This window comes from Lolium rigidum, chromosome 3, assembly GCF_022539505.1.
Source record: "Lolium rigidum isolate FL_2022 chromosome 3, APGP_CSIRO_Lrig_0.1, whole genome shotgun sequence".
Taxonomy (NCBI): domain Eukaryota; kingdom Viridiplantae; phylum Streptophyta; class Magnoliopsida; order Poales; family Poaceae; genus Lolium; species Lolium rigidum.
Window position 1 is genome coordinate 89716585 of NC_061510.1, and position 18361 is coordinate 89734945.

Sequence of the window (18361 nt, forward strand, 5' to 3'; positions counted from 1 at the left end):
GAGAAGGCGAGTGATTGGCTTGGATCTTACACCTGGCCCCACACCAAGGAAGTGTGGACGAGAACGCGTCTCGGTAAGGTATCAAGGATAAGTTCTCTTATGGGAAAAGTAACGCACCTCCGCGAGAGGATACCGAATTGTGATCGTCACTCCCTGTTCCGGGAAGGGAACTGCGAACACGGCAGGAAAGGAACTCCATGAAGTTCTAGTCAACCTGTGAAGACTGACGGGCATAGTTTTCAGAATAAAATAAACCTTTTGAAGAAATGTTTATGAAAACTTGCATTCACCTATGACTTTCTCGGTCCGTGGCTGTAGCTAGTGCATGATACACCTATTTCCTAATATGAACTTGCCGAGTACGCTCGTACTCATCCCACTCTTAAATCCCCTGCTTAGCTATGGAGGCACCAGAGGAGGAACTACCGTGGAACTCGAAGACAAAGAAGTCAACTGCAACAAGATGAAGAATACAATCAAAGAAGTCAATGGATTCAACTTCGGCATCAACTAGAGTGGAAACTTAGACTAGTACTAGAAGGGAACCTTTCCCTAATCCTAGCACCTAAGTAGCTAGAATTCTGTAGTAAGCCAGATATCTCTAAAAGCTTGAGTTAGCAATAGCTTATACTATGAGTCTTTCTTCTGGAGATTTATTTGAAGTTTTACCTCACTGTAAAGTAGGAGGCTGTGTTGATCTTCTGTAAACAGCTTGTGTATCCTTCTATAGACATACCTTGGACTCGCATATGTTTCTGTTGTACCACTCTGAGAGATGTAATATGAGTGGAACGGTGTTTCACTTGTGTTATGTCAACGACTTGTGTACTACACCATGCAGTGGTACGCTGGGTCATCACAGGCCTCCAAGAGCAGAGGTTTGTAGAACAGCAGTCCTTAAGTGAATCACCCAAGGTTTATCGAACTCAGGGAGGTAGAGGTCAAAGATAGTCCTCTCAAGCAACCCTGCAATTAAGATACAAGAAGTCTCTTGTGTCCCCAACACACCTAATACACTTGTCAGATGTATAGGTGCACTAGTTCGCGAAGAGATAGTAAAACACAGGTGGTATAGATGGTGGTAATATTGCAGGAAGTAAAGATGCAGTAAAACAGTAAACAAGCGATGTTTGCAGTATTTGGAAACAAGGCCTAGGGATCCTACTTTCACTAGTGGACACTCTCAACATTGATCACATAATAAATAAATAACTTCTCCTTACTTGTGCTACATACACTCTTTTGTTGGATAACAAACACCATTCATTTTGTAGGGCTACAAGAGCTCCCTCAAGCCGGAGTTAACAAGCTCCACAACATTCGGCATTCATATTTAAGGAACCTTAGAGCATAATAGATCTTTGCAATTTAAACCGAGTACTAACATAGCATACACACTGTCACCATTACACTATGAAGGGGGAATAGATCACATCAATACTATCATAGTAATAATTAACTCCATAACCTACAAGAGATTATGATCATAACCTACGCCAAGTACTACATGATGCACACACTGTCACCATTACACCATGGAGGAGGAATATACTACTTTAATAACATCACAAGAGTAGCACATAGACTAATAGCGATACAAAGCTCATCATATGGATCTCAATCATGCAAGGCAATTCATGAGATCATTGGATTGGAGTACAGAGAGAGATTAACCACATAGCTACCGGTACAGCCCTTAGCCTCGAGGGAGAACTACTCCCTCCTCATCATGGGAGCAGCAGCGTTGATGGAGATGGCGGTGGTGTCGATGGAGATGCCTTCCGGGGGCAATTCCCCGTCCCGGCGGCGTGCCGGAACAGAGACTTCTGTCCCCCGAATCTTGGCTTCGCGATGGCGGCGGCTCTGGAACTTTTCTCGTATCGTGGCTTATTTTTTTAGGGTTTTCGACGCAGAGGCTTTATATAGGTGAAGGGGCGATGTCGGTGGAGCCTTGGTGGGGCCAGACCATAGGGGCGCCCCCCCCTTGGCCGCGCTGCCAGGTGGTGTGCGGCCCCTGGCTCTCCTCTGGTCCCTCTTCGGTGCTCTGGAACCTTCCGGGAAAAATAAGATACTGGGCGTTGATTTCGTCCAATTCCGAGAATATTTCCTTTGTAGGATTTCTGAAACCAAAAACAGCAGAAAACAGGAACTGGCACTTCGGCATCTCGTTAATAGGTTAGTTCCGGAAAATGCATCAAAACATCATAAAGTGTGAACAGAACATGTAGGTATTGTTATAAAACTAGCATGGAACATCAGAAATTATAGATACGTTGGAGACGTATCAGAGTGCCACTGTGATGACAACACACGAATTCCGCTGAAGACGCGAGAGAGTGTTGGATCCTCCAGGCGGTACAGACCTTGGCTCAGGCGACCACTAAGCAGAACGTCTCGGGTGGCTCGGTCCTTAATAAGAAGATCAAACGGGTGAAATTCACATAGGACATTATTATCAAGAGTGAGTTTCGGAACATATAACAAATTACGAGTCACCGATGGAACCCGTAGAACATTACAAAGATGAAGCTGCCTACTAGGATGACTAGTCAAAAGAGATGCTTGGCCAATATGAGAGATGGGCATACCTGCGCCATTGGCGGTGTGAACCTTATCGTGCCCATAGTAGGGCTGGTGGGTGGTGAGCTTGTGAAGCTCACTCGTGAGGTGATCCGTGGCGCCAGTATCCATGTACCATGCAGGATCAATGGGGTAGGACGGAGTAGACCCCTGAACATTTTCCTTGCCCTTAGCCGCGGCGAAGGCAGCGGGGGCAGCAGGAGGAGGGCCAAAGTCGGCGATCTGGGCTTGGCGTCCGTTGCCCTGCCCGTTGTTGCCGATGCCCAGAAAACTGCGCTGAAAGCTGCGGTGGCACTTCGAGGCGAGGTGCCCCGGACGGCCGCACAGCTGACAGATGCGGGTGTCACCGGCACGCCTGCCACCCGTGGTTAGTGTAGGAGGTGGGGCGGGTTTGACCGCCGGCGGGGGCGCCGAACCAGCGCCTGGGGGCACGGGCGGACGCTGGCCACGATTGGCCCAGTGCGCCGCAGACTAGTCAGTGATGACACCAGTGGCGTGGCGAGCCTCGACGCGCTGCTCCGTGAACATGAGGCGCGAGTAGAGCTCGTGGGGAGGCATTGGCGTCATGGCACCATTGACAGCCTCAGCCAGGTTGTCGTAGTCAGAGTCAAGCCCCTGCAAGATGAAGCAGGCGAACTCCTCATCGCGGAGCGGCTGACCAAGTGAGGCGAGCGTGTCCGCCACAACCTTGATCTTGTTGAAGTAGGTGAAGGCAGAGGAGTCGAGCTTCTTGATCTCGCCAAGCTGCCGACAAAGGGCCATGGTGCGAGAGGTGGAGACGTTGGCGAACGCGTGCTCCATAGTGGTCCATGCATCCATGGAAGCGGCGACGAAGAGGCCGAGGCTAGCGACTCCCTCACCTAGGGAGCCCTGGATGGCGGAGAGGATCGCCTGATCCTGCTGCACCCACACGCGGTGTTCCGGATTGATGGCCGGGCCTTGCATGGTCATGATCACCTGAGGAGGTCATGGAAGAGAACCATCAACATACCCAAGAAGCTCATGGCTGCGTAGCAACGGCAACACCTTAGCACGCCAGAACAGATAGTTGTCCGGGGTGAGCCGGATGGTGATCTGGTTGGCGAAGTGGAACGGTGCCACCGCCACCGCTACCGATCCCGGGGCAGGCGCAGCGTATGCAGGGGCCGCGTGCAGAGCAGCAGCGGCTGGGGCCAGCGCCAAGGATGCGGGCGTGGGCGGGGGAGGCTGCATCTCGGGCAGGGCCAAGGCAGCGGTACCCCCCGAGGTCGTCGGCACGACGGAGAGGGTGTAGGAGGCAGCGGTTGGGGCCCCCGTGTCCAGCGACGGGAGGGCAGTGGCGGGTGAACCCGCTGTTGTGGTGTCGAAGGATGCCGTCGTGGCTGTGGGTGGCGCTGCGAGGAGCGTGGCCGTGGCGGTGGAGGCGGAGCCGAGTACATGGAGCCGACGCCGGTGGTGCCGAAGAACTGCGGCATCTGGGGAGCAAGTGGGGATGGAGGCGCGTTGAGGAGGGCAGCGAGCGACGTGGGAAGAAGCCCGGAGCTGGCGGTGCCCAAGGCGGAAGCGGTCATGGTGGGAGGGGCGGCGGCGCGGTGCTAGGGTTAGGGATGGCGGCGCGGCTAGGGTTAGGGTGGGGCGGGCCGAAGGTAGGCTGATACCATGTAAAACAACGTAATTGGGGGAACTTGCTCAACCCTCTAGGGGTGGCATATTTCATATATATATAGGGGTACAACGTACATATACAGGTGTAATACAAGTATGGCTATACAAAATCTAACAGCTTGCAGATCAATGAATTCTCTGCTCAATCTTACACATGGGGCAACGACGCCTTCCTACTTCCTAGGCCGCCGCTACTATTCTCCTGCCAGACCGTCTGACTTGCCTCTTCCCATGAGCCCGCTGTAGTCCTGCCCAGGCCATCGCCCTTCCTCTCATCGCCGCTTCCTCGTTCCAGGTTAGCACGCATGCATGTATAAGGGGAACATGTGCTCTAGATAGAGAGGAAATGTACTATGTATGTTCTAAGTTAATTTTACTAGTATGATGAGATGGTATGTAAAAAACCAGCTCAAAACGGCGGAGGGGATAATTATGAACGGTTTTTAGAGTTTAAGGGCGAAATGTGAACCAAATGGGAGATAAGGGTGGCAGAATGAACTTTTAGAAAAAAATTATGGGGTAACTTTTTCTCTCTTTTTGGTGAATGATATATGTGGCTTTAAAATGTACCGCCAACCAATATCTCATACTCCCTCCGCTCACAATTACTTCACGTTGTGGGTTTAGTCAAAGTCGGACTTTGTAAACTTTAACCAAATATTTACGAAAATATCAATATCTAAAATATAAAATTTATCGTATTGGAATTTTTGTAAAATATATTTTCATATTATATGTATTTACTATGATAGATATTCTTACTTATATTGTTAGTTAAACATTACAAAATTTTACTTTGACTAACTCCAAAACACGAAGTAAACAAAAATAGAAGGAGTATATTAGAAAATTGGTAAGTGACATTAATACTCGACTTAAGGTTCAAAAGGTGAGCGGGTGGACTATATATTTGGCTAGATGAAAATTTGTCGTAATAATATGTTTTTTAACAGGTTGAGTTTCCAACTTCTTATGGGTTATGCATGGTATTAGATGCATTGGATCCATGTGTGGTGCTCTCTTCAGCGTATGGAGGCGTGTGAGTCTCCGGATTTTTGGTGACACCACTTGTAGATGATAGCATGAACTATATTCAGCTAATAAGGATGTCGGTCTTGTTAGAAATATGCCCTAAGTAAATCATAGAGATTATGTTATCTCATTGTATCCATAATTTATTGATGTTACTTGGATAAAATCCACGATCTTGGTTTGACACATCATTCACTATTGTCAGTTTTGACTGAATATAGAAAATTACCTATTAATTGCAAAGGTGGTACCCAACCAAATGCTCTAAAATGATGTACTAAATATCTATTGATATGATTATCCATACTAATAGAATTTGTTTTTATGATTTCCAAAGTTTTTAAAATGATCCTTTTAGATACACTTGAACAAAAAAAAAAACACTACAACCCTCTAGAAGGACTATAAACCATAATTAATCTTGGTAAACTAATCATATATACTTTATGGTAGCATGAAAAGACAAATGATTGTAGATATTTTATTGTCCAAGTTTCTAAATCTAATATATTTGTGTAGTGTATGTACACATATATAATACTAGATCTATCCATCCACACCGACAAAGGAATGCCACATATTGTGTACCATGAACACTTATGAAGATAAGAACAATAACATCAAAATTTAAAGCCAAGAAAATGTTGTGTTTTTCTATTGCATGTATTGACCATAGATATGTTTGTTTCTATTAACAAAGTTAAATAAAAGGAAAAGTAAAACTTTTCTCTTAAAAGCAAGTATAAGTGGACTAGATGAATAATAACAATATAGTATTCCTTATCAGTAATGTAATAATAAAGTTAATCTGAATTTATTATGAAGGAAAAAATACATTAGAGATTGTGCTACATGTGTGTACTCATGTATGTGAAGTGCATTTATCAAATTTAGCGTTATATTGGAGGATTTATAGGAAACACAATACATTTACTTACTATTTATTTTCAACCCTGTGTATTTGAAAAGAAAGTTAAATAAAATACATGGAGCACGCACGTCACAGTAATCGGCATTAAATATAGTGTTTCAAATTCGTAATAGTGTTGGAATTTTTGTGGACATGTTCATTTATGCCACGCATGCGGAATATGTTACATTTTTTTCTAATCAATCTCAATTAATAAAAAATAATCAACTCTTAGTAAAGCAGTTGATATCGTTGTTACACTTGGGTTGAATGTGATTAACGGTGGAAATTTCAAAAGATTTTATATTTGTTTCTCATATCACAACTATTCACTTTTTATATCACATGGTCAACTAATTCTTGGGTTCATAGGGTTAGTAATAAAATTTTAGTCCACAAATAGGTATATTCCAATGAAATATTCAATTTGTTCGTTGCATCTTAAAAATAGAACATTATGCCTCAAAGCATTCTTTCTGGAAACACACATTAATTGGTCTAGTGGCATGATAAATGTGACCACTTAGACATAAATTTTAGCCTCAATATATGGATAATCTAAAAACTAGGTATGTTTATTGTTTTCGTGATATGATATATATATATATATCTAAAAACTAGGTAAGTTTTAGAATCGCGTGTCCTTCTCTCTCATCCCTCCTCCCCACTTTCCTTCCTCTTAAGATAAGTGGCAAGCAGGCAGACCATTTCTTCAAAATTACCTGACACCACAAACATCCATGTGTTGGGCACGGAGCGCGTGAACGGACATTTGCGAAGGGATGCCTTTTATAGCGATTTCGCTTAACCACATATTACACTAGACAATTTGTTTGCAAGGGTTACACATGTTTACAGGTGGCCACCATAAAGAGAAAAATTTGGTTTTCAAGCAACTTTGCACAGAGAACCCCGCAAGTAAAATTTCCTTCGGAGAACCATGTGCCTCGTCGAATCGTCACCCACCATCGTTCTCCGCCGCCGGCATAGCAACGCCAGAGAAAGAGGAAAACCACTACCATATCCAAATAGGGGAGAACACATTTGTATACAAGGATGCTTTTCCAAGCCGATGAACCGGACCGCGGCAAGCAACGAGACCAAGACTTTGTAGCACGTTAGATGGGGATTTCCCCATGGTCACTAGATTTTGGTGCCCTCAACTTTATCTGATGCAATCGAAGAAGAGGGAAGTGGCCACGTGCCATCATCCACGTGCCCAATAGCAAGACATCAAACACAACTACAACAACTAAATGCAATCGCCACCCGCAAGAGGGCCAAACATCGACCACCAGACATGAATCTCACCAGATCTAAGGACCGACGAGTTGACCAGGCCACCCACCCCACGACCCCACCGGTTGGAGCAATGCCGAGATAGAGGATGAGAAGATGTAGTTTATTCCTGACACGATGCCATCTTCTCCACAGGATCGTCGCTCCAAAGAAGCACTAGGCCTACACTATCTACATGGCCGAGCCAAAATCTTGGGTCCCACCTCCTCCTGTCGCCGACTATCGACGGAGGAGGCAAGAACCAGCGGTTGCGCCTGTGGAGTTGGGGACAGTGGTTTCGCCACCCAGATATGTTTCTTGGGAGTGGTTGCTGGGGGGGTTGGTCAGGTATGTAGTTTGGAAATGCTTCCCTTGCTGTTTAGGGTGACTTCAACATCATTTGCCATGAGAACCAACTTGAGGTTGGGTGGTTGAACCTCCAGCCCACCAGAATTCAAACCCCATATTTAACATATGTGTGTCTCATAAAGGCGAAATATTCATTCAGTGGGAGGCGGCGTTCCCGCCTATAGCGAGGCGCCTGTGGTGACTTCGTATTTCAAGATCCAATCCACCGGCTCAGTCTTCCGGAGGTGCTCATAGGGGTAGGGTGTGTGCGTGTGCGTTCATAGGGACGAGTGTATGCGCGTGCATGTGAGCATCATGCTTGTAATGTGTTTCTTAAAAAAACATCATTTGCCATGAGAGAGAAAAAAATGATAATTTTGATGCAGACGATCTTTTTAGTTGCCATCACTCTTCTGTCGTCGTCGTCGTGACTCTGCTACAACGGCTTTCCTCCCCAACGCCGTGCCTTTCTCCGGCGCCGGTGCGCCACCATGGGAACCGTGGATGAGGGGGACGCGATGGAGGTGGCGGCGGCAAGCGGGTGGCCCGGTTCCTCTCGCCGGAGTCATCTACTCCAGTTCCTCCTCCACGCCTCCAAGGTAAACCATCCACCATTCCTCCCTTTCCGATCGAAACCCCAAGCAAACTAAATCTCACCTGCTAACCCTCTGGCAGCGGCTCGACCTCCAGCCCATCGTCAAGTACTCCGCGCTCGAGTTCTTCGACGCGCGCTTCCTCCCCGCGCTCCCTAGGTGATCGCCGGCCCGTCGATCTCCGACACGCAATTTCGGTTTTTATAGCTGGGGCTCCGGCCGCTATTTTATTATTTTCGACATGCTCGCGCGCGGCAGGAAGATGGGGTTCTGCGGCGCACGAAGCGGCCGAGCCGTCAGGTCCTGGCTGGTCGAGCCCCTCAGGGACAGCAACCTGCAGCTCTTCGCGCTCGTCGCCGTGTGGATCGCCAGCAAGGTGATACCATACTGTCTGCAATTTTTTTATATATAGCAAACTCTGTGTGTGTGCCATGGGAAGCATCATTACTTACTACCTTCCTTTTTATGCTATTGTCTGTTCAGATCCATGAGATGAGACCGCTGGCAGTGAAGAGCCTGAAGGCGCTCAGCGACCGCATCATCGCCGACCAGCATTTCACATGCCGCGATTTCGCTGACGCCGTGAGTTTCACGACCCATCGTCTTATTTTACTCTTCCGTTCTCATGGTGACTAAAGGTGTTTGTGGTAATGCCTCAGGAGCTGGTGTTCATGGAGGTACAGCTTCAGCGGTATAACTGAAATGTTATCTATATCTCGCCATATTTTCTCCCGGTGCTATATACTCTGCTGGTTTGTTATGGGGTCTGTAGGTACTGGATTACAACATTGGATGCACAAACATTGCTTTCATACACTTGGAAGAGCTCCTCATTCAGTTCAGGTTCTTTGAATCGTTTAAATCATTTGCTAATCTCAGACCAATACTCCAATTTTTAGTAGTAGTACTTTTATTAGGAGCAGTGTTATAAATTGAAAGTGGTAGCCTTTAGAACCAACATATATACCTACTGAATTACTAGTTAGTAATAAACATTAATTGTTTCATAGATCTGATGTTCTATAAGGTCCACATCCATTTATACTGGCCAATGGATTATATGAGAAACTGCACAACAGACATGTGGACTAATAGTTGGTCACTAGAATTAGAATCTGTTGCATTCAATTCCTCACTCCGCAACAGCAGTTCACTTAGCTGTCTGTAATTATTTACTTCTTAGTGCACACACACTGAATGACAACACAATCTTTTGTGTCGATCCTATAAGGTTGTGAACTGTTAGTGCTTAGTACTATCATCATTCTTCTGATTTGTCAAAGTATTAGAGCATGAATATATGCTGTTGATATGATCTTATCATTCTGGACTTCTTGGTCTATGTGAAATTTAACAAGGAAGTTTCAAATTATCTGCTGCTTATTTTCTTCTTCACTGACAGGGAAATATCAAAGTTAGGTGATCTTGTCAATATGGATGTGTGCATGGAAATCTTGGATATTCTGTATGAGACTGAAGATACCTCATGGCTTTTTAACTTTGCCTGTCCACTGGCTGCTTCGACTCTTGTATGTTCCCTGAATGCACCATTTCCATTGACCTCGAAGAGATACTAGATTGAGCTGTGACAAAGTTAAACCTGACGCTGTCTGTCTCTGTTCTCTTAAGGTTACGGCGTACGTTATCTCAGTTCCTAAGCAGAAATGGGAGTTTCCAATAATTCCCTGGGGTAAGCCATTGGAAGCACACTTCACCTTGTTTATGTATGGTCCAAAAAAGAACTACATTAATAATTGCTTTTGTTTTGGTAATTTTTATCTCAAGTGGAATTGTGAGCACTGATAGTTGCTTTGGTTGTTTGTACTTTTACTAGGCATATATGGTCCAAAAAAGAACTTTCTTTCGCTGTTTCAGAAAAGAACTACATTAATAGTTGTTTTGGTTGTTTCTACTTTCTTCAGTTTACACTTGGGGTTCCCAGAGGTCATATGCTAATGTATATATATTGACTAGGCCTATCTCCTAGATATGTAAGAATTGAGATGCCTGACGTGTGTAAGCATTCTAGTGCATTGGTTCACTAAATCAATAAGGTTGTTCTGGCAACTCTCATGTACTTTCTAACAATATCTTCAATTTCCAGTCCAGTTCACTACTTCGTATGCTGAAGAAGAGATCTTGAAGATTGTTATGACAATTCTCATGCATGTGATCAAACCGGATGTAATCAAAGAGAAGAACAAGAGAGATTTCAGTATGTGAGGCTTGTGCATCGGTGATGTGTACAACACAACTGGCAGTGTCCAAATTTTACCAATGTAAGTACTAACGACGTACAACCAAGTACTTCTGTCGAACATAGTGCAGCTTGTTTGTATCTGGCCATTTCTGAATTGTGATTTCCAAAATATGCCGAGGAGTGATGCTTGCTAATTAATTATGTAAAAAGTGGCCAAAGTAGTGTTGCCACATTATTACATGATAATTGAGCTTAGATGATTGATGCACTGATGCTTTATCTGTCCTGAGCTTGCCAATGCAATGATATCTCCTCATTTCCATGTGGCAGTGGCAATTGTGATTTTATTTTACCTGAGGGTTACGATAACATTGAAATCTTGTGATCTGTTTCTTTTGTGTACAATTGTAAATTACATGTAAAAATAACGGAGTTGCATTCATGACTTCATGAGATACTGATCATATGCTGAAGTACCATACTCTTAGATTTTATTCAGTATATGAAGATAGAGAGGGCTCATCAACTCTCCATGAGATTTGATGGGATATTCTCATATTAAAGATATTCCTTGCTCAAATTTTATAGGCCATGATATGGTTGTGTTTGCAGACTGAATAATCCTTTTTTAAGGATAAGATGAACCATCATAATCGAGCTAGTGTCCTATCCTTTGTATACATTTTTATAAGCCTACTGATAGACAGAATCAGTTCGTGCTAACTCGGAAGTTCACCGCCAATGGCGGTGGATGTTGTTCCCTCCTGCATCACCGCTGTTCCGCCGCTCCTCGCCCCTGGCTATTTCTTCTCGTTCCCGCCGGTCTCGCATCGTTGCCAACGGTGAGATGGCGTTGGCGATTGCAAGATCGTGGTGGCCGGCGAGTTTGGTGGAGCACGACGGAGTGTCCAGGGCGTGGTTTTTGGGGTCGGGCTTGGCTGGCACCGACGCGGTGATGCCAGCGGGCGCCGCCATTCCTTCCTGAAGGGCGTCCGGTGTACACCTTCCCCTCACCCCTCCGCGTACCGGGAGAAACCTTAGGACCAGTCCGGGAAGCAGCGTCGTCATCGTCGCATTCCTTGAAGGTGTTCACTAGTAGGGAAAATCCTATAGGTAGAATGGTACTAGTGGCGCACCAAATAAGTGGTACACTATCACTATTTACCTGTGTTATACCACAATTCTGCTGTGCCACTAGTAGATTCTTACTGATGGCGTATCGAGAGAGTTGTAGGCCACCACTAAGAGTGGCCCACAGTCCCCACACTTCTAGGAAAAACGCTATTGCCGGCGCACCAAAAAATGTTACCGCCGGCGCACCACCGCCCGCCAGCGCGCGGTAACCCGCCAAGGGTAAGGTGGTCCACCTGCGGTAACAACAGCATATATCACCGGTGCACCACTATGATGCGTAGGCGGTAATATGTTCATAATTCAAAAAACACTCTAGAGATCTAGTTCTAGGTTGTGGCTGTGGCCGTGTTCGTCGCCGTGTACCCGTGGTCGCTGCCGTGGCCGTGGGGCCGGAGTAGCTTGCCGGACGGAGGAAGAGGAGGTGGTCACCAGAGAAGGAGAAGAGGAGGAGGGGAGAAGTGGAAGAGGAGGAGAAGGGCTGCGCCGGTTGGTTTTCAAAATAAAGCGAAGGTTACCGCTGGCGCACCAATATGGTTGTGCACCGGCGGTAAGTGCCCCCTTTTTTAAAAAAAAATCGCAACAAAATCTAAAAATCCAATTTTTATTTTGAATTTTTACGATTCTAAAATATCGGTAAACTGCCGTAGGCGGTTGAAATCGGATGTAACTTTTTCTGTAGATACATTTTCATATAAAAACTTTTTCATCGGAGGTCGTATGCAAGAGCCATTTTACTGAAGCATGATGCCACTTCGCAAAAAATGTCGAAATTCATGTTTGTTAATTTTCCTTCAAACTAGATGACATAACATATGGACATCTCAAAGGATTTTAAATTTTAAATTTCTATCATTTCCTTTTATTTTTTTCAAAACTGAAAAGACGATCGGGGGTTTGTGTTGTAGTGGCGCGCGGGCGGTTACAATATACCACCGGCATTCCCACTATAGTGGTGTGCCGGCGGTAAGTGGGCACCAGATTTTTGCCTTGCCCCGTACCTGTGCGACCCTTACCCCCGACGTGCCAATTTTTTGGTGCGCTAACGGTATATTTGAGCAGCACCGGCGTACCAATAATAGGTGCGCCGGCGGTAGCTTGGGCCTATAAGCTTTTTCCTAGTAGTGTCGGGTTGCCCGTGCTGCAGCCACCTACCGGTGGCGTACCAATTTCTCGGTGTTGTGCATGTTATCTCAGTTCCTAAGCAGAAATGGGAGTTTCCAGTCCTTCCTTGGGGTAAGCCATTAGAAGCATAATTCAGTTCATTTATGTATGGTCCAAAATAGTTGCTTTTGGTTTGGTGATCTTTTCTCAAGTGGAATGGTGAGCATTGAGTTGTTTCTACTTTCTTCAATTTATACCTGGTGTTCCTTGAGGTCACATGCTAATGCATGAACCAGGCCTACTGCCTACATATGTAAGAATTATGACGGCTGGTGTGTCTAAGCATTCTAGTGCACTGGTCCGCTAATTCAATAAGGTTGTTCTGACAACTCTGATGTACTTTCTAACAATATCTGCACTTTCTAGTCCAGTTTACCACTTCATATGCTTAAGAAGAGATTTCGAAGATTGTTATGACAATTTGCATTCATCTGATCAAACCAGATAAAATCAAAGAGAAGAACAAGAGAGATTTCAGTATCTCAGGCTTGTGCATCGGTGATGTGTACAACCCAACTGGTAGTGTCCAAATTTTACCAATGTAAGTACTAACGACCTGCAACCAAGTACATCTGCTTGTTTGCATCTGACCATTTTTGAATTTTGATTTCCGAAACATGCTGAGGAGTGATGCTTGCTAATTCATCACTAATTAATTCTGTACAAAGTGGCCAAAGTATTGATGCTGGATCTCTCCTGAGTTATCCCCTCATGTCCATGCGGCAGTGGCACCTGGCATTTTATTTTACCTGAGGGTTACGATAACATTGAAATCTCGCGATTTTTTTTTTTGTACAATTGTAAACTACATGTGAAAATAACGGAGTTGCATCATGAGATACTGATCATATGCTGAAGTAGCATATTCATAGATTTTATTCAGCATATGCATATAGAGAGGGCTCATCAACTCTCCATGAGATTTGATGGGATATTCTCATATTAAAGATATTCCTTGTTCAAATTTTGTAGGCCATGATTTTGTTTTGTGTTTGTAGACGGAATAATCCATATTTTATTAAGGATAAGATGAACTATCATGATTAAGCTAGTGGCCTAACCTTTGTACTTGACAATTTTTATAGGCCTACTGATAGACAAAATCAGCTCGTGCTAGCTCGGAAGTTACCCTTCGAATTGACTAGTCTTGTTTTCGCACACCATTAAGTAAAAAAAATATCATTCACATGCCATGAGCTTTTTTGTAGAGGGAATGAGAGTTGATGGGATACTGTCATACCCCGTATTAAAGATATTCCTTGTTCAAATTTTATAGGCCATGATTTGGTTTTGTGTTTGCAGACTGTATAATCCGTGAGTTTTTAAGGATAAGATGAACCATCATGATCGAGCTAGTGGCCTAACCTCTGTACTTGACATTTCTATAGACCTACTGATAGACAGAATCAAGCTCGTGCTAGCTCGAAATTGCCCTACGAATTGACTAGAAGAGTCTTGTTTTACGTCCAGCATTAAGTAAGGAAAAATATCATTAACATGCCATGACCTTTTGTAGGGAAGATTTGCGGATTGTTGTTTTCCATCCTAGGGTAGGCTCATCGCCATCGCGTCTGTGCGTGCGTCATGGCATGATTAGATAGGGATAAGTGACGTCATAATCAGGCGACTAAATTATTTACTTATAAAATTATTACGGTGTCATTGATAAACACACAGGTGTCGTGGTGTAGTTGGTTAGCACGTCAGTTTCACTCTCTGAAGATCTCCGGTTCAAATCCGGACGATGCCAATATTTTTCTTATTTTGTTACTGTTCGTTTTTCTTTTTGACAAACTAAAAGCAAACGAATAAAAAAATTACGGTACTATTACATATAAATAGGTGTCGTGGTGTAGTTGGTTAGCACGTCAGTTTCACTCTCTGAAGATCTCCGGTTCAAATCCGGACGACGCCAATATTTTTCGTATTTTTTTACTGTTCGTTTTTCTTTTTGACAAACTAAAAGCTTACGAATAAAAACATGACGGTACTACTACACATAAACAGGTGTCGTGGTGTAGTTGGTTAGCACGTCAGTTTAACACGCTGAAGATCTCCGGTTCAAGTCCGGACGACGCCAAATACTTTTTTCTACGTTTTTTTCGTATTTCATTTACTGTTCGTTTTTCCTTATTTCTCTTTTCCAAACTGCCGGTAATATGGATTGAAAACATATAAATGGCATCCTTGCATTTCTTTTACAAAAATAAGTACACATGATAGTCAAAGCTGTAAGTTCTTTTTTTGTTATAAAAGAGACAAGCAAATAAGGAAGATCGAAAAGGAAAACGCAGCAGAGACAAGATTTTAACGTGGAAAATCCTCCAACACGGAGGGGAAAAACCACGGATGCCAGCCAGCAAAATTTCACTATATCGAGAAATGTTTATAAACGGCGTGGGTTATTTTATAATGTTATAAACCCTAGCCGGTGGTTTAAAAGAGGTATATATAGACGGTGGCAACGCTTCGACCCAAGCCTCCGTCGACGGGCCTTGCTCCGCTCGTCAGAGTTTAGCCTCCTATAAATTTAAATCATAATATAACATTATTGACCAACAAAAATCAAGGCGTCTTATATTTTAGGATGGAGGGTGCTCCCTACAAATGTAAGAACGACCTGACGTGTCTAAGCATTCTAGTCACTGTTTTGCTAACTCAATGGTTTTCGTGACAACTCTCGTGTACTTTCTAAGCACCTTTCACTCCAGTTTACCACTTTATATGCTGAAAATGAGATCTTTATTTTGCTAAAAAGAACACCAATCTATTCATGATCTTTAAAGTAGTAGTAATAAAAATTACAAAAACTCTTTGAACCACCTAGTGAAAACTACAAGCACTCAAATATCAAGCGAGATTCGCCGGAGACAAACCTCCACACACCCTCCGGTGAAGCTAGACGCACCACCGGAACGGAGGCTAGACGAGGATAACTTTCTTCCATCTTTAAGGAATCGCCACCGCTCCGCCTTCATGAGTAGGACACTGACCCTAACACAGAGACTTAGAAAGTAATAAAAACGGAGCCCTCCCACCGACAAGCACCGGGATCTACCGCGCCTCTATGGCCCTAAGACCACATGAGCCATGGCAGATCGGGGCTGCGCCGACGGGAGGCAAAAAAAACCCTAGTCGCTTCTCTATCTCTCACTATAACCAGGCTGGTTTTCTGAAAAAAGAGATCTTGAAGATTGTTATGACAATTCTCGTGCATGTGATCAAACTGGATGAAATATAAGAGACGGGCAAGAAAGATTTCAGTATTCGAGGCTTATTGGGCATCAGTGAGGTCTAGTGCACAAGTGGTCGTGTATTGGGCATCAGTGATGTGTAGTACACAAGTGGTCGTGTCCAAATTTTCCCGATAGCGAAGTACAAACGTGATCTACTACTTATGTACAAGATAGTGTAGCTTGTTCCGTATCAGACAATTTTTGAATTAAGAAGTCCAAAATATGTTGAGGTATGACAGGTCAGCTTGGATGACCGAGGCAGTGACGTTGGATCTCACGTTGAGTTTACCAATGAAATGATAATATCTCCTCGCTTCCATGTGGCACTTGTTATATTTGTTTTCACCTGATGGTTACGATGACATTGAAATTTTGACTTCTGCTCTCTTTTTTTCCTTGTGATTATAAATACTTCTCCGTCTCATGAAACATGCCTCAAATTTATTAAAATTTAAATGTATCTACATACTATATAATGTCTACATACATCCAAATTTATATAAACCTTTAACATTTTTCATGGAACGGAGGGAGTATATCACATGAAGTCAGTTAAAAAAGAACACATGAACGCATCGGAGTTGCATCTTAAGATACTGATGATGTGCTGAAGTAATATATTGGTGTATTTTATTCAGTATATCAAGATACACAGGACCCATGAACTCTCCATCAGATTTGATAGGATATTCTCATATTGAAGATACTCAAAGGCTGAATTGAAAAATGAAAGACCGGACCATATATATACGGGTTCCAGGAGTAGGTATTTGTTAGGATCAGAGTGTTGCTATTTTCTATACAACCTTTAACACAAGCCATTGAATGAAGGACCAATATTCTCAAGCTAAAAAGAAAACGAAAGCGGACATGTCGTCGAGTTTATTCATCATCATATCAGGCATCAAGCGACCTCAATCATCTTTATTGTCTCTCCGTACCTTTATCAAAATAAACACTTATTTTTGAACATCTGGTGTGTAGTCAGTGTCCAAGCGTGCAACTTGCTGGTATCTAGCTGCAGTTGTTTAATATGTCGGCTCCAATGTTTCCAGCCTGATCCATGCATGACTACATGTATCCGAGACCATACAGAACAAAACAGAAACCAAGAAATTTTAAAAATGGATAAGAACAACATTAGCCCACAGTTTACATGTCTCCCCTATCAGTCGTTGGCTTTGTAACACCAACCAAACTGGACTTTGCCGTTTGTGCGCAGGAGCTTCCTGTGCTGTGATGACACACGCTGGCTGGCTTCAAGCCTTCAACATCCTTAAACCGGGATGAGATCACCAACCGGAGCACTTGGCCCGAAACTCGATCTCCAACAGAACGGAAAGGGAGCTTCTGAACCGATGATTTTGGCCGTGGGAAGGCGATGTATCAACTCAAACAATTGTAACCGGACGGCCGGCTGCCAAGAACGTGCCTTGGGCAGTTTCAAACACAGGATTTCCATGCCGAATTTAGCTAGCTACAGGTCAAATAGAAGGTTTTTGTTTTGTGTAATGTCTGTGGTGAGTGGTGACCCGTTTCATGGACAACGTTTTTTTATATATTTTTGTAGATTATAGCGTGTGCTTTGTGTTTTTAAACCATATTTTTTTTAAGGATAAGATGAACCATCATGGCCGAGCAAGTGGCCTAGCCTTAGGACTTGATATGTTTTATACGCCTATTGTTGAAGTAGGCCTTGTCCTACTAGCCAATGCTCATATGCCTATGAAATTTTGGGATAATGTTTTTCTCACCGCCACATATGTCATCGACATGCTTCCAAGCAAAGCCATTAGTCACGACACTCCTGTACATCGCCTCCTAGGTACTCGGCATGACAAGACCTCACTTCGAGTTTTTGGATGCGCCTCTTGCCAATTCATTTCCCTCATAGTATCTAGAGATTAGGTGATCCTAACGAAGAACCTACATTTGCTCATGATCTTTCTCCCTCTATCAAATGCAAACTCACTTTTTTGCTCCAAGCAATGTATCTTTTGGGGCTACAATCTTCGTCATACGGGTGTTAAGTTTCTTAAAGTTTAAAATGAATGGGTGTATATTTCTCGTGACATTGTTGTTGATAAGGCGATGTTTCCCTTCCAAAACCTGTGCCCAGATGTTGGTGCCTTGCTTAGACAGGAAAATACTTTTGGTTGATCCATCTCTTTGAAACTCTGAACATGGCAATGAATTTATTTAAGACTCTCACATGGCTAATACTCATGCTATACTGGCCATGCTC

The 18361-nt window shown here is 43.8% G+C and overlaps 1 protein-coding gene and 3 non-coding genes across 4 annotated transcripts; all 4 read left to right on the forward strand.

Annotated features, from left to right (window-relative positions):
- Window positions 1-8626: 8626 nt before the first annotated feature.
- LOC124695164 (cyclin-J18-like) lies at window positions 8627-10848 on the forward strand. The gene is made up of 7 exons (XM_047228050.1): window positions 8627-8761; window positions 8869-8967; window positions 9045-9062; window positions 9158-9228; window positions 9788-9914; window positions 10015-10075; window positions 10490-10848. The coding sequence occupies exons 1-7, from the start codon at window positions 8627-8629 to the stop codon at window positions 10606-10608; spliced, it is 630 nt and encodes a 209-aa protein (XP_047084006.1). The 3' UTR covers window positions 10609-10848.
- A 3708-nt stretch (window positions 10849-14556) lies between these two features.
- On the forward strand, window positions 14557-14630 carry TRNAV-CAC. Its single transcript has one exon. It is a non-coding gene; the product is annotated as a tRNA-Val (tRNA).
- A 91-nt stretch (window positions 14631-14721) lies between these two features.
- Window positions 14722-14795, forward strand: TRNAV-CAC. The gene has a single exon. It is a non-coding gene; the product is annotated as a tRNA-Val (tRNA).
- A 91-nt stretch (window positions 14796-14886) lies between these two features.
- On the forward strand, window positions 14887-14960 carry TRNAV-AAC. The gene has a single exon. It is a non-coding gene; the product is annotated as a tRNA-Val (tRNA).
- The last annotated feature ends 3401 nt before the right edge of the window (window positions 14961-18361 follow it).

Coding starts and splice junctions, on each gene's coding strand:
- LOC124695164 (XM_047228050.1), top strand. CDS start 8,627: ATGCTCGCGCGCGGCAGGAAGATGGGGTTCTGCGGCGCACGAAGCGGC. Junction 8,762..8,868: donor CCGTGTGGATCGCCAGCAAG/GTGATACCATAC, acceptor TTGTCTGTTCAG/ATCCATGAGATGAGACCGCT. Junction 9,915..10,014: donor CACTGGCTGCTTCGACTCTT/GTATGTTCCCTG, acceptor TGTTCTCTTAAG/GTTACGGCGTACGTTATCTC.